The 16,411-nt window shown below is 40.5% G+C and overlaps 1 protein-coding gene across 1 annotated transcript in view; it reads right to left on the minus strand.

Annotated features, from left to right (window-relative positions):
- The window catches only part of pcdh15a (protocadherin-related 15a), a 130,814-nt gene that overhangs the window by 33,829 nt on the left and 80,574 nt on the right, over positions 1 to 16,411 (minus strand). The window contains exon 23 of the mRNA XM_041049812.1: positions 15,798 to 15,910. Coding sequence (XP_040905746.1) covers positions 15,798 to 15,910 — 113 coding nt within the window. The remainder of the gene's footprint in view (positions 1 to 15,797; positions 15,911 to 16,411) is intronic.

A 16,411-nucleotide genomic window follows, 5' to 3' on the forward strand; every position in this document is an offset into this window, starting at 1 on the left:
GTATAGTCACAAGCTTTGGGTAGTGACCGCAAGAATGAGATTGAAGATTCAAGCAGCAGAGATGAGGTTTCTCTGCTGGGTGGCTGGACTCACTCTGCGTGATAAAGCAAGGAGATCAGTGATTCAAGAGAACCTCTGTATCAAGCCGCTGCTCCTTTTTATTGAGGGGAACCAGCTGAGGTTGTTTGGGCCCTTAGTGAAGACGCTTCCTGATTGCCTCCTTCAGGGGAGGTGTTTCGGAAGCGATCAGCTGGTAGGAGACCCCGGGGCAGACCCAGTATATTATGGATGAATTAGATCTTTCAGCTTCCTGAGTGTACTGGGGTTTTCACAGGGAGAAGCTGTAGGAATTTTCTGGGGTAAAGCAAGTTTAGGCTGCTCTGCTGGTGGTGCTGCTGCTGAGACCCTGACTAGGATGGGCTGCTTAGAAGTCCAATAGAAAGGAGAAGTGAGGGAATAAATCTGATTTCATACTTGCTTATTTCTTTATTAATTCATCAAATATTGAATACAATGTTCTTTGAGCAAGTTTGACCAAAGGCCTAACGATCAGACTTTTATTTTTTTAGATAAGACATAATATACAAACAAAAGGTATGATATTAAATGAGATCTGAGTGTTTTTGCCCCAATAAGTGTGACGTGTGTAACAGCTAATGACTATACTTGACTATCAGACAAACAAATGTGTAATCATATCCAGCAGATATGATTGTCACCACTCTGCACAGAAATTACAGCTGCCATAAATAGCAGGGGACCCTGTCTTGGCGGTATGTCGGTGAGGGCTGATTTAAGCTGATAATGTCATCTCACTGTGACACCCTCTTGTGATACTGTGACTGCTTTCTCGCTCATTCTCTCACCTCTGCAAACGACGTGTGTGTGTGTCTGTGCATGTGCGTGCGTGGCTCTTTTGCAGTTTTCATTTAAAGTTCGACTATTATTCACAGCAGCGGTAAGAAATCTGTGACAACGTTGTGGGAGTAATACTCTCACCATAATCTATGACAGTCAGACTCCATTATAGAGTCAGTGTCAGTGTTACGGGCTATTTTGGCAGTCCAAGCTATGTACACGGACCAGAGGCAATGAGACGCCTCCGGTCCATGTTTTTGCTGACCCCTCAGTTCCAACACATTTGACTGCATGAATAATAAAATTATCCTTAGAAAGAAAGTGCGGTCAGCCTAAGTTTCCCTTCAGGGTTGATTATTTTATAGAGTAGCTCCCCCTTATAGGAATCGCAGTGGTGAGACCTTCCCCACCGAAGACTGAACCAATTTCCCAGGGTGAAGATGAAGAGTAGGAAGAACTTTATTCACACAGAAACAGAGACGCTTGGAGGATACACTGGTATTGAGACGATAAATGGCACTGTCTTTGCTGCTCACTGGAGTAAAACAAACTTTTTAGACAGTCGGAAGACACAGCAGTCACTATAGAATATGTGTTTACCTCTCTCAAAGTTTCAGAGGCACACAAAGGAGCACACAATACATTGTTGAAGGACAATAAGTAAAAAAAAAAAAGACCCGTCTATCCATCCTGGAGGCAACAGTTACAGTCTCAGGTGAAAAACAATCCCCAGGGACATCTCGACTTGAGAATAATTCAGGAAAATACAAGCCATTCTCCTGGACAGAGGATGATATAGCACCATTCTGAGAGATAATATTGTTGCGTGTATACCACAGTGAAATGACTTAACTGCATGTGCTCACAAAGCCTTTCACGAAAAATACAATGCTGTTATTGACATATGAATAATGTGATGTTTGGATAATACTAAATGACTTCTGTTCAATTTCCCTCTAGGTGTTCTGTTGGGCTGTCACTGAATAATTGCTGTGTCCATGGCATCCCGGAGCACGAAGCAGCACCATGCTCCACGGTGATGGGAACCAATTTATTAATGTGGCCTCCATATAAGTAGATTACCTGTTTGGCTCAGGATCAGGCTGACAAAAACACAGAGGCAAGCTTTTGAACAATGTGAGCACAGTGAGGAGCAGCAGAGCCCAACATGTGACTCTAAATCAGTCACAAAAATGTGCCACTCACTGGAAGCGAGGGTGACACAACGGTTGTCACTAATTGTACGTCCCTTCACTTTTAATACACTTTTCAGCAATCCTTTGTCTGTTCTGGAGATTAACAGTCCACGGGAGGGGATTTCATTGACCAGATGAGACGCAACACACACAAACAACCCTCTTGCAGCTAAAGGGCTGTGGCTGAGATGAATACAAGTTTCACACACCAACCCTGTTTGTGATGCATGACGCTAAGCACATATTCATGTGTGTGACTATTCAAAGCAGACTAGGTAACCTATACAGCAGGTAGGTGAACAACGGATAGTTACTGCAACCAGAAGCAAGCACCAGCCTCTCGAGGGGAGTTTTATAGGCCCTCCAATCTAGGGAAGAATGCCCTCCAAATACTTAATTTTGAGCCTTTCAAACCATCAGACCATGCATACCTCATGGGCAGCATGCAAGAACATTTTCCTACTGTTATCTGAAACCTCTCAGTCACTCATTAGCACAATCAGTGTCCCTAAAATTGCCATATAAGGCAACCTCTGTCACCTGTCTCTAATCACTGAATTTCACACATCAGCAGACAAAAAAATAACCCCATCTAGCAGAGCCTAGTTGTATTAAGGCACCAGAAACAACATGAAAATATTAACAGTGCGGTGCAGAGAGGCACTGTACTGTTCAGTGACAGAAATGAAGAGTAAATGGTCTGACATGAAATAAGATGCTCTTTCTAATGCAAAGTGGTCCATGACCAATATGAGAGGTGGTCATGTGAAAGTCACAGACATATTAGATGAGCGAATATAATACCCTACAGTAGGTGATGTTACACTGTCAGGTGCAACAGAAGATGATATTGGACAGAGGCCTGCATAAAGAGCCTGAAGCAGCTGGCAGAGTTAGCAACTGAACTGTATAAGTTGCTGAGCCAAAATATGCCAATAAAAATCATAAAAGCTAAAAAACCTCTCACTAAATTGGCAAGCCATGACAATGATAATATGCTGAACAGAATATTCATTTTGCAGTCAGTTTGTCTTAGTCGTGTTTTAATTTAGTAAATTTCAGTATGATATTTAAACTGCAGCTTCATTCAGATTAAGGCATTGTGATTTCAGAGCAAATTAGTGTTTTATTTTCCTCATGGAGAGAGGCATGTGCATGCCAATCACCACTTGTGAATTTACTACGTACCCAAGAGAAAATTCTAAGCAGGTGTCTTAAATCACTCATTCTGTTCTTGCCCCTTACGAACAAATCTCTTTATACGAGTGGTTCTTGCATGAGGCCTTGTGACTCTCTCCAGAGATGTTGAGGGTTTTTCCAAAGATTTCAAAATACTCAGTTTTCTTGGAGCCCACATTTACTGACTATTTTCAGCGTTCATCTTTGGCGGCTGCAGCTTTGGTAAAAACTCTGGGCTGCTGGATAACCTGTACTGACCCATTCATAGGTTTTTCTCAGGTTGTTCTTTGACTGTGAGTGGGGTCTGAAAGGCTCTGTGGAGCTAGCACCGGGCTGCACGGTGTGATTGCCAGGAAGAGGCAGAGCTGACAAGTTATCACTTTCCTACAAAGTGGCTCTGCCTGAGGGTTGTAAGCTGCTGAGAAATGCCAAGGGGGGTGTGAAGGTGTATGAAGTGTGCAGATTATTATAAAGGTGTATCCACATGTAGACAGAAAGGATAACAGCAAGGTTAGATACAGCAGATAGGGTGGAATGATGATCTAAACAGCTAGTTGAGCACAAGCACTCTAATAATATCTGATAATTAAGTAGGGTATTTATGAGCTGATTGATACATTAAGACTTGAATGTACCAGAGAAAGTAAATAAGTTTTGTATACAAGAGTCAAGCAGTAGGTGAACTAAAAGAGTCAATTACGCATAATGCATTAGCACGTACAACTGAGCAGGGCCAAAGCCACTTTTAATTCCTTTCATATTCAGATGAAAAAAAAAAAAATCCCATCCAGGTGGAGACATAAAGAGGAGCGGAAGATGCTGACATGTCTACAGGCAGCAGCAGAGAGTCCTGGTGTCAGCATGAGAGAGGGTGAATGACACGGCACTGAGAAGCGCGGGCGGCACACAGGTGTCAGCGAGCACTCTGCCCCAGGGCCAATGGTGGAGTGATGCTTACGAGACAAGGCAGAGGTGTATAAATCTTGTCGTGTGCCACGGGGGGCCTTGCTGACTATCTTTCCACCTCGCCCTCCCTCTCTATTCATGCATTGCATCACATAGTGAACAAGCAGCGATGGACATCCCGGGAGATACAAGGAGTGCCCTCTCTCAGTGCAAGTCCCTGGTGGATGTATTGATGCAGTGCTGCACAAAGGTCTGGAACAACAACAAAGGCGGACAAGAGCCATTTAACTGTAACATGCTCAGTAGCAAAAATCATGCTAAACAGTGTGTGAACGCCCAAAAACACAGACTTGCAAATGTACTGCAGTACATTCCTGCTTTACTGCTTATAGTAGTGTTATGCTGCTCATTTCGTTTAGCAATTCTGAATCAGCCTAATTTGATGACTGTTGAGGCGGATATGTGCTTGAGAGTTTGTTAGTTAGCTATTATGTCACCGTGGTGTTAACTTGTTTGTTCCTGCCCAGAAGCAAACTCAGAGAGTGACAGAGATTGCTGTGACTCGAAGTAAATTACACATAAGGAATGCGTTTCAGCCCGTCCTCAAACACAAGCAGAGAGAAAGGAAAGACAGCGCTGTGAATCCAGAGCTCATGTTCTACAGTAAGACCACACTTCTAAGTGACTCTGACAACCAAGCTGAAGTCTGCTCAGCCACACAACAAAATGTACACAGGACATAGGCTTTTCACCTTAATCTCAATTTTCAAATTTCATTAGACTAAGTAACATTCAAAATGACTAAATACTTCAGTACCGCATTTAAACACAACATGCCAGAAACTCTATCACTGTATCATGTGTACAACGGTTAAAAAAAAACAAAACATGTTCTTTCAAATTGAAATCAAATTTCATACAGAGATAAAGACTGTTATTGTAATGTTATTTCAGAGGTTAAGCTTTAGTGTGTTCTTGACTTAAGGGTGAACTTTAAAGATTATAGGTTATGTTTGGCAAGACCGAACAGGGATGGAGAAGTGGAGGGGAGAAAGGTAAACGAGAAACAGAGATGAAAAAAAAGAGCTATTACGAGGTCCTGAAACCACTCAAGATATTCAAAAGATTTTTTGAAAATAGTGCAGGCTCTGACAGACAGGGTATTACAAAGCTATGTTATTTGGCAAGAGTCAATTCTCAACCTAGAATGTACAATATACCATTGCCATTGTAAAAAAAAAAAAAAATAGAATTACTGCCTTGTGGCTGTATGCCTCTGACAAACTATAAAGTTAGAGTTTACATCCATATCTGTCCAGACCCTTATAATATATGCTGTGAAAACTTTGAAGGAATTTAGCAAAAGGAATACGTTATATTGAACGTATTGATATATTGATATGGCCAAATATGAGTTTTGGGAGCTTACAGTGATCTCTGGCCTTAAATCACCAAATTCTAGTCACTTAATCCTTGAGTCCAAGTCCAAATTTGTGCCAATTTATAAGAAATGCCCTCAGGATGCCCCAGAGATATTGCGTTCATGAGAATGGAATGGAAGGATAGATGGAGGGACAGACAGACAACCTGAAAACATAATGTCTCTGGACATGGCTGCTGCTGGTTCAGCAGTGTAAAAAAAAAAAAAAAAAAAACCAAAAAAACATCCAACAACTGTTAACTAGGTACACACAATACCCTGGTGGCATAAAGGTTACTGCATTAATGTTGCTTGTCAGAAAGTACAGATTAAATTGCATTAACACATCATAAAGGATGCAGGAGCACACAAGAGCTCTGTGCTGCCTGCTAAAATACAAAAGTGCTTTTGAAATTCAAATACCCCCTCTTAAGTATAACAGTGTTAAGTGTGATGGTAGATGACAAATAACGTGTCATAAAAGGTCTCACTACATTCTGCCTTCTTTATAAGACAAATGTGTATTTGTTTTGGGAATGCAGGGCAAGTCTTTTCAACCAAAAGACTCTTTTCAAAAACCCCCCAAAAGATAAACTGAAATCTGTCCACAGTGAGGTCTGTGGACATTGTCTCTAGAAAGACATGCTGCTGTTGAGTTCTTCAAATGCTATTTTTGGATGAACAAAAGCGTATTCTGGAGCTGCGGGCTGGGTGTTGATTCTCAGAGGGATGATAACAGCACTGTAATGGTAAACATCCACATTGTCAGGCTCAGATAATCACACTGCATCTACAGTATCTCATTAACAATCACAGGAAATCTGTCTGCTAAAACACGGCCAACTCTTCTCTTTTCAGAGAGAATTAATGACAGCACTTTGTTTAAAGTTCCCCTATTTAGCATTTTTAAGCACTATATAAACATTTAATAGTTGTAAAAGTAAAAAACATGTCTTCATAAAAGAAGTTATTGTTGACAAATATATATATAAAAAATTTTTTTGGCGATCTATTTCAAGACACTTCATAACTGTTGAGGAACAAAGACAAAGTAATGGACTTGTTAGTAAAGGAGATGAGGTAAATTACAAATCATTCTGCATCAAATGCTCATTTGAAAGTAGAATTTGTCATTTTGTTATGCACTAAGTGTAAATTTGTCCTTGCAGCTTCCCAGCCTTGCACAGCTTATGCTAAATAAGAAACCCCTGCAGCTTCCAAACACAACATTATCCCAAGCTACTTTAATTCAAAACTGTTACAATACATTATACTTATACCAACTGAGGCTTTCTCAAATTCCTACATTTGTGTAAACCAAATGTAACACTCGGAGATATTAGCACATAACGTTAGTGAGCTGCTGACTCACACTTGCAGAGAGGATTTAGCAAAAAATGCTCTGGTGCTAACAAACATTTCAGAAATCCAACACCTCTGACATAAAGTAAAGCTTACGAAAATATTCACATTAAACTATCATGTCCTATAAAACAAACAAACAAACAAACAACCCCTCGTCTGATCATGTTCCTCCCTGAGCTATCCCTCTGATCACTTATCTTGCCACACCAGACCCAGATTTCCTCTGTATTCACAGTGAATCATTTTTTTTTCCACAAGAAAGAAAGGGGCTTCAATCAAAAATATCTTCTGGAGGGCAAGATGGAAAACATTAGCAAAGCTGAAGAAACAACATTTACCACGCTGCCAGACACTGTGTGCCAGCTTAGCCATGTCAGTCCGCAGGACATCACTTCACGTAGCATCCACTGGGTCATTTAGCACACAAGAGGAGACCTGGCCAGTGAATGTTTTGGACACTGGTGGATGAGTGTGTTATCCAAACTGGGCTGGCCATTGAGGCTTGCAGTATAATATCACACGGTGCCATGTAGGTACTTGTGCCATCCTGCATGTTTTACTGTCAAATTACTGCTCCTGTCCAAATTATCTACTCTACCAAACCAACACCTGGAGGCCTCAAACACATAAAGACATTAGCACCTCTCTAACTAGCAGAATGCTGCAGGAAATATCAGTAACAGAAACTGTGTGTTGGACAGGCTACCACAAATTACAGAAACTGTTCTTGAATGTTTCCAGTGAGTGAGCAGCCACATGTCTCTTATGCCATGTTTCTGTTTTGGATGGATGGTAGAGATGGGAAAGATGCCAATTTTAACAACTAGCATATCATCACTTGCACGAGCTTTCACATGATCAGTGTGGTTGTGTGATTACAGAGATTGTAGAGTGAGGTTCAAAATGTTGTTTACTGACATGATATCTATTAAATTTTGGTTTAATTATACTGATGTGTGGTATGCATATTTGTTTTGTTTTCAGGCACAACCATATTATCAACTGCCAACTCAGATGCATCTGAGCTTTCAGGAAAATCAGAGTTTCCAAGTTGTAATAGGGTGCACAGGGTGAGCTGTATCTTCACGTGTTATCAAATATAAATTTTGTTCTTAAATCATCCATAGCAAAATAATATTGTGCTTTACAATGAGAAACCATCTACAGTTAATGTTAATTTCATCCCATTACTTTAGTTTAGTATGCTTCCTTGTTGTCCCCTTTTGTGCTCATTGTCTGGACAGGCAGGTATAAATGTTCAGTCTTTGTCAGTCAGTCATCTCAGTGTCTTCCTTACTCATGCATGCAGCTCGGTTTCCAATTTGGACTGCAGTTCACAGGAGGCTGCATTATTTTTGCCCTTTTAACTGTTAAATGTGTTCATATTCGATTAAAGTGATGAGTTAGTCATGGATATTGAAATTTGGGTAAATAAAACCCTTAAATTGTACTTGTCTCACATTTTCACTATTGTGCTTATTCTCACCCGTTGTTCTGTTAAAATTAGAGGAAATTATGGAGGAAAAACAACTTGCCTGTCACAAAAATTAAGCAACAATGACAGCATGAATGTCAGATGTAACAGAAGCACTTTCATTTGTACCAAAGCTTACACAGCTTCTCATGCAATAGTTTCCTCCTTCACCATCATTCTCGATAATATAGGATAATGTGACAGCTGACCCTTCTAGCTAGAAATAGCTGAGCAAACACTTCAGAAATCTAAATAAAAACAACCTAATTATTCAGAAACACACACTGGGTAGAGAGTCTGCATCCATAGAGCATACACTTTTTTATGGTTAATGATACTTATCTGGAAAGTTAGTGCAAGCCTTTAATGATAGGTCATACTGCTTTTCTTCCCTGGCTTTCAGCATCGACCTTTAGCTGATATTTGGGACGTGTGCAATGAGTGTGACTTGGCATCTGTTAGACAGCCAAGTGATGCATGCCTACTTAGCAGAGACAAGTGAAAGGTCACTGTGCTCCTGGTGCTTCAAGGTTCAAGGCTCAGGGCATCAGATTCAAACCTGCGGCTGAAAATCAATCATGCCCTTCAGAGGTATGAAAGACCTCAACACCTTATACAGTCCTTATCAAAATTACCGGAACCCCTGAATTTCAAGTAGATAATTCTGAATATCTGCTGAAACAAATGCAAATGAACCAGTTTTGTATGACCAGAATATGTTAATAAAATGTCCAAGGTAACTGCAGAAGAGGGAAAAAAGAAAAATCTTACATAATATTGAAATAATGCAAACACAAAATGTACCTCTGGCACAATTATTGGCACCTTTTGATAAATTTAAATGAGTTCTTCAAACAAAAGACAAATAATATTCAACTTTTCCTCATTTTCAGTGTTGACATAAACTAAATTAACCAATGAATGATGGTTTTGCTGCATTTAAAAAGGTGCTTATCGTTTCCACTTTCTTTTTGACAATGGCAAAGACAAGAGAGCTATCTGAGAGCATCAAAAATGTTATTATAAAAATACATAACAATAATGAAGGCTACAAGGCAATCGTGCACAATGCTATCATTAGTTTTACCGTCTTAAAACAATTAAGACACTTTCAGGATGTGCTGCTAAGAAGAAATTTAATGAGAGACGTCTTTGCGAAGTTTGGTTTACATTTTGAAAAAAACAGTGCAGGACATCTAAAGAGTTTCTGGCTGGAAGGATCTGGAGTGATGGTTTCAGCTTGTACCATAAGCCCAGTACTAAAACCAAGCAGGGTTCCATGAGTGAAGGCCAAGGAGGACAACACTAATGAGTGAAAGGCATGATGAGGCTGATGTTGTAGGCACTGAATGTATCAAAGGAAAGATGAAATCAGAAGATTACCAAGGCATTTTAGAGCAAAATCTGTTACCCAATGTCAGAAAACTAGGTTTGAGGCAAAGGTCTTGGGTCTTTCAGCAGGACAACAACCCAAAGCACACATCCAGCAGCACAAAAAGAATGGTTGAAAAGGAAAAGATGAGCTATTTTAAACTGCAATGAGTCCTGACCTATATCACATTGAAATCCTTTGGAGAGAGATGAACTCTGCCATTGCAAAGAGGGCTCTTGCAAACTTAAAAGAGCTTGAATGCATAGCAATGAAAGAGTGGCAGAAAGTACTAGCAGGCAGTTGCAAGAAGCTTTTAGATGGCTACAAGAAACATTTATAACGTTTGTTGCCAAAGGTTCTGCAACCAAATATTAGTGAAGGGTGCCAATAATTGTGTCTGGGGTACATTTTGTGACTGTATTATTTCACTCTTATGCAAGTTTTTTTTTTCTTTTGTTCAGTAACCTTGGACATTTTATGAAAATATTCTGGTTATACACAATTCCTCATTTGCATTTATTTCTGAAGACATTGTGAATTATGTACTTGAAATTCAAGGTTGCCAATGATTTTGACCAGGACTGTAGCTGTTTAGAAGAAGACAGAACAAAGAATACCACGATGGATGGATAGATACTTAGACATAAGGAGGGCTGAGGTTGCTTTTTTAAGTGTAGATTTGCACTGAGGCATGACGACAGTGTGTGGGTGATCACACTGTAGGGTTTACAGCTAACCCTTTAAATGCCTGGCAATGGATGACTAGGTTGTGAGGACCTCTATCACTTGTCTGGCAAAACAACAGTTGCAAGAAGGCTGCCAATAAAAGGGCTATATGCTATGAAAGCATGTCATCTTCCTAATTATGTCAGAATTACATCCTTGTCTGAATTGGAAATGTGACATGGGTGGATTTGTTTTCTCTAAAAATGATAAATGCTATTTTTCCTTCAGATTTCAGGAACAGTTGATGGAGGGCACAGAGCTGAGCTGTTGTCTGCCTTTAATCTCTCTAAAATGAGCAGCAATGGTTTCATGGAATACTCCTCTAATTTTATGAGTTATTTATTGCTTTTTGATTTGGTGGCTAATGTCCAGTGTGGCTGGTATTTCAAATTACAGGATAGAGTCAGACCGCTGAGAACATTAAATCAGTGGTCACACTGTGGGCAGATACCTACAGGAAATTTACACAGAAAGTCTCTATGGTCTATAAATGTCAAGAAACTGCAGAACAGAGATGTGCTGTAAAACACTACACAGTTTGAACTATTACCACTGACATTCTCATTAATGGTGAGAGTAACAATGTCTAATGGAAAAATAGGAAAAGGCCTAAATCTCTACTCCATATAAAAGGCACCTTTAAGAAATGATTGACTGTACGCTGAAACCAAGGAATTTTTTTTTTTTTTTTTTTTGTAGATTTGTATATGCATGTATGCATGAGGCAGCAAACATAATGTGTACACAGTAATTTTAGCATGCTGTCAGTAATTGTGTAATTAGTGGGGTGGCAAACATAAGTAGTGACAACATGTGGTTGATTGTAGTAATACTCATTGTTGACACTGTTTACTATGCTAACAGTATAACTAAAAGCATCTCTCAATAAAGAGCAGTAGTGCTCTTGTCAGGATTGCACGACTGCATATTTATGCGACAGATATGGCACAACATCTGCTGTGTGCGACTGGTGTATTGCTGTAACGGAAATAAATAATAGTGTGACATTTCACTCCCAAGTGATATTCTCTTCAATCAGTAAAAACGGCAAGTATGGAAATAGGTTGCAGAGGGAACAAGCATTATAAAACTCTATCAAGTTTACTTTCATACACTAACATATCTCTTCAATTTCATCAAAAATATGCTATACAAAAATGGAGATGTAAATATGGACATGTGTCGCCAGTGGCATGTGTTTAAAGGACAACTGGACTCAAAACAAAGACACACTTGGGCCAAAAATAAAGATTAATGGACAGTAATTCATTGAAGTGACCACAAAAATGACATCAATTAAGTGAGGACCTCATATGGAGAAATACAAGTGGGGGCAGAAATCTAAGTGGGGGGCAGATGCACATAGAATCACACATATCCACACAGACAGAATTTCCCCCCTTTGCTGAGGAGAAAATGAAGGGCTACTGAGTGTACAGTGAGAAGAGAAGCAAAGGGAAGACAAAGTGAGAGAGAAACTGACAGAGAGCGATATACAAGAAGCTAAGAGGAAAAACTCAGGGGATATGGAGGCTTGGGGGGCTGAAAGGAGGAGGATGAGGAGGAGGAGAGCAAAATGACATCCTCAGAAGCGGTGAGGCAAAATCTCATGTGATTTAGAGTAGATTTAGAAGGGAAGTGCTGTGAGGGAGATGAGCACAGAAAAACGCTCAGACTGTGGGGTTTCTAACATCACTGGGCCAGAGAAGTAGCCTCAGCATACAAGAGGGGGGATTCACATAGTGGGACCATGTTAGATATCGGCTTACCCCTCCTCATCTTCAGTCACATACCCAGGAGAAAATAAATATTCATTCCCTTCCCATGTGCCCAGTGCTAAAGACTTCCCCATGGGCTTGTGTCCGTGAGTTCCATGCAAAAGAGCCTTTCACAGTGGTTTAATCATAGGGCTCCAAGAACATTTTTTTCTCCAAAAATTTGTCCAAAACTTAATATCTTTGTTCACGCACATAGCTATAATTAGTATTTATTTAATATTAGATTTATGCATGACCACAATTAGAGCTCTGTTGATAAAATAGATTCTATTCTGAATCGATCCTCATTCTGCAAAGATCGATTCGTACGTGCTTGCGTACGAACTCGCGTCATCGAATTCAGTCATGCGCGCGTGGTGTGAAGCTACCAAACAATGAACAATGGTGTCAGACAGTACGCAGTTAACTAAGCATTGCAGAGGGAATAGTTCATTGTTTGGTAGCTTCACACCACACGCGCATGCGTGAATTCGATGACGCAAATTTGTACGTGAGCACGTATGAATCGATCCTTACAAAATAAAATGAGAATAGGAGGATCAATTTTATCAACACAGCTCTAAGCACAATCCTTCTGTAGTCATATGTTCTGTACTCAAATATAGATGGATGGAAGAAAAAACTTTGAAGGGAAATAAATAGCAAAATGAATCAGATTCAATAAATCTGATTCAGAACACTGATCAGTTAAAACCACATGGGTACTTTGCAAAAGTTCTGACACGGCTGCAGCAGATGATGCAGCAGATGATGCAGCTGTCAAGTTGAAATTATCAAGGCCATGAAAACTACAAGTAAATCCCTCCCATTAAGCTAGGCACAAGGGGATTACTGAGTCAATCACTTATCACCTGGCTAAAGATACAGCTCGGATCAACACAGTCAATTGGAACAGATCAAAGATGAGCTGTTGATACAAATCTGTGGTTATTTGGAAAGCTGCAGTTTGAGTTGGTGAAGATACTGGATTGCTGCACTGGATTAGAGGTAGAAAAAATATTAGACATACTAAAATACTTCTACGAATGTAAATATCACAATCATAGAATTTGTTGTGTGGCTGTTTAGATACAGACAAAAAGGAATACAATAAATATTTCTATTTCCATGTTATTTCTATGAATCATGAAAGAAAATAGCAATATTAAGTGTGTTAGCTATAACACACCATCAGCTTATCAATTTGTTACAGCTAATGTGTTTGTACATACACTTCCAGCTCTATATTCCCTCACTTTAGTATTGTTGTGGCCCACCAACCTCCAAAAAAGACTTTATTCACCAAGCTGTGTTCACTTCATGCTGGGCAGGTAGTGTACACTGAAATTGGCAGTCTGCAGTATTATATGGGGGGTTGATGAGGGCTGTTAGACTCAATCGCACAGTCTTCTCGTGGTCTAAGGAACTGAAACAGTGAGAGAAGACACTTAAAGCTGTGTGAAGCTGCCGAGCTGGCTTATAACTCTCTATAGGTTCAGCACTACAAGGAACCTTTTAATACACGGAGTCATTTGTTTTGGCATTAGTATCAGCAATGTTACTTAATGCAGATTTCAGCATAATTTCTGATTGGTTAATCCAAACAGCTTTGAAATTTGTGAATAACAAATGTACTTCTAAAGAGGCAACACAAGGTGTTTTGCTCAAACCTTGTGAAAAATAAGTGGCAACATGCTGCTACAGTAGCAACTACGGTATAAGCCATTTATTGTAGCCAACAATGACTGGGAGCCCCTCATTTCCCTCTGACAGATGGAGGGGACCAACCATAAAGCAGGAGCAGACATCATTAAGTCAGCCAAAGCCCTGCAGAGTTATTTTAATTGTGTGCGCTGGAGCTGTAGGCATAGCTTACCTGATTGCTGCTATAACTAACTGCTTTCAAAGAGACAGACGAGATCGTCTGTGGACGTTTAGAGAGTGATTTGTGTTCAGAAGGTTCCTCAGGGAGAGGACGATGGGGAGAGATAGAGAGGAGAAGAATGGAGAGACAGTTCATCGCAGAACGAGCAGATTGGACACTCTCCGCTGGAGAGAACCTTGTCCAGCAGGAGAGGCTCGAGCACCTGGCTAATGCTTCCATGGCTCATAATTTACACCAGGCCTGCCACTGTGTACAGTTAGCATTGTCAATGTGACACACTGCAGAGGCCTCTGCCTATGGTCCCAACCCTCTGCGTGTGTGTGTCACACAGAGCACTCATTCAAAGCGTTAATCAATGCCCTTTCAGCAGCGATGCTGCTGTGCCTGTGCATCAATCACCAAGTAAAGCTGAGCAATGGGAGAATGTGAGCGCACGCACAAAGTACTGGACGACAAACTAAAGAATGTATTCAGTGCGCACATACTCATCTGTATGTGGAAATAAAAACACGCAGACACATACCCAACCAAGCAAACATTCCCAAAAGGCAATGAGATGGGCAGAAAGACATACCTGTGCACAAAGAAAGACAAATACACCTCAACTGATGTGTTGACAGGTTGGGAAGGACTCACATCCCCTGTCTGATGCATAAAGGCATATCAAATTCTGTTACAGAAGATAGTCTGCCAGGACTCCCTACTTTGACTGACACACAAGGTAGTAAATCAATCCACTTAAAACAAGCATTACTTTAAGCTCCTGCAAACTCCGCAGACCTTAAAGCTTCACAGTGTGGCAAAAATCTCCTTAACACTGCAGACAGGTTCCTACTGTAGCTCCACATAGTAGACAGCAACTCTTAATGCTAGTACTCACTCACGGAAGATTTTTTTCAAAGCAGTTTCAGCTGGAGTGTTAATAATCCATGTTTATTATTAATTATAAATGACTTCTTGGCTTCCTCCTGAGTCACAGTATCGTCAGTACAGGCAAACTCCACCCAGCCCTGACCCAGAACAGCCGTAAATCGCATGTGTAGCAGCCAGTCATCTCAGAACCGTATGGATTATGTTCCTCCATCCCACATCTCTTTCTCCCAGTTTAACAGACTACACACTTAAACTTGCCAGAAGAGACTCTTAATAAACTCAGAGGGAAGCCCTGCTTTGCCCTCAGAGAGAAACAAATGTGGTTTACAGCAGTGGTGATCTGCAGCATCTACCCTGAAGCTCTAATACATATTTATACTCAAAACTCATTAATCAGTCATGCAGAGAAATGAGAGCATGACAAAGACGGAGAAACGGAATCAGAACTAGGGCCACGTTCCTGAGTGTTGACAATGAGAGCACAATAATGTGTAGAGCTGTTCGCTATTACAAAATAATAAAATCATCAATCAAGACTTCACAACCATTCGCTGCAGTTCAAGGTAGAATATATACCTTATCAAGTGACTAAACGTTATTCAGATTATTAGAAAAGTTGAAAGGATGATGTGACCACAGAAGTAAATGGGCATCAAAGTGTTTTTAAAATGCCTTGTTGACTTCATCCTTCCTTGTTGACTCTGTGTCTGGCACTACAGCCTAAGCTGCTCTTTGGTGTATGAATTTATAGGCAAAGGCAGCTGCATCTACAGTGTGGAGACTTACTTATACTCTTCCTGGGTGAAGATCGGGATACGAGAAGGCTGAAGGACAGTGATCTCCACCAAAGTACCGTTAGACTTCACCGGCTCCCCATCATCATAGGCTATCACAAACAGCTGCAGTGAGCAAGACAGAACACACATAAACTGTATAAAAATGCAAATGCAATGACAAAACTACTGCATTTTTTTTTTTACCATACTGCATCTCACTATACAAATAATTCCTTTTTTGAGGTTGCCAGGCACTTTTTGTAGACATGTTCAGCATCCTAATAAAGACAGACTAGCAAAATAGGATCTGGCGAGGAGCCTGCAAAGCTCCCAGAGAGTGAGTATGAATGTATTGATCGACATTCATAGACTGTGGAGAATGGGGCCTGGGGGAAGCAGGAAAGGGGGGGTTGGGGGAGGGCATAGAGGGAGAGAAAGGCAGAGGGAGAATAAACACGTACAAATGTTTAGAGAAACAGCGAAAGGAGGAGAAAAAAAAAAAGAAACAGAGGCTGGAGGTAGACAGACAACATGGGAGTGTAAGTGACATATCCTCAGTAGGACCTAATATCCTGCAGCACCTGCTCCAGTGTTCACATCCGCAGATATGGCTATGTAAGGTCA

This window comes from Toxotes jaculatrix, chromosome 11, assembly GCF_017976425.1.
Source record: "Toxotes jaculatrix isolate fToxJac2 chromosome 11, fToxJac2.pri, whole genome shotgun sequence".
Classification (NCBI taxonomy): Eukaryota; Metazoa; Chordata; class Actinopteri; family Toxotidae; genus Toxotes; species Toxotes jaculatrix.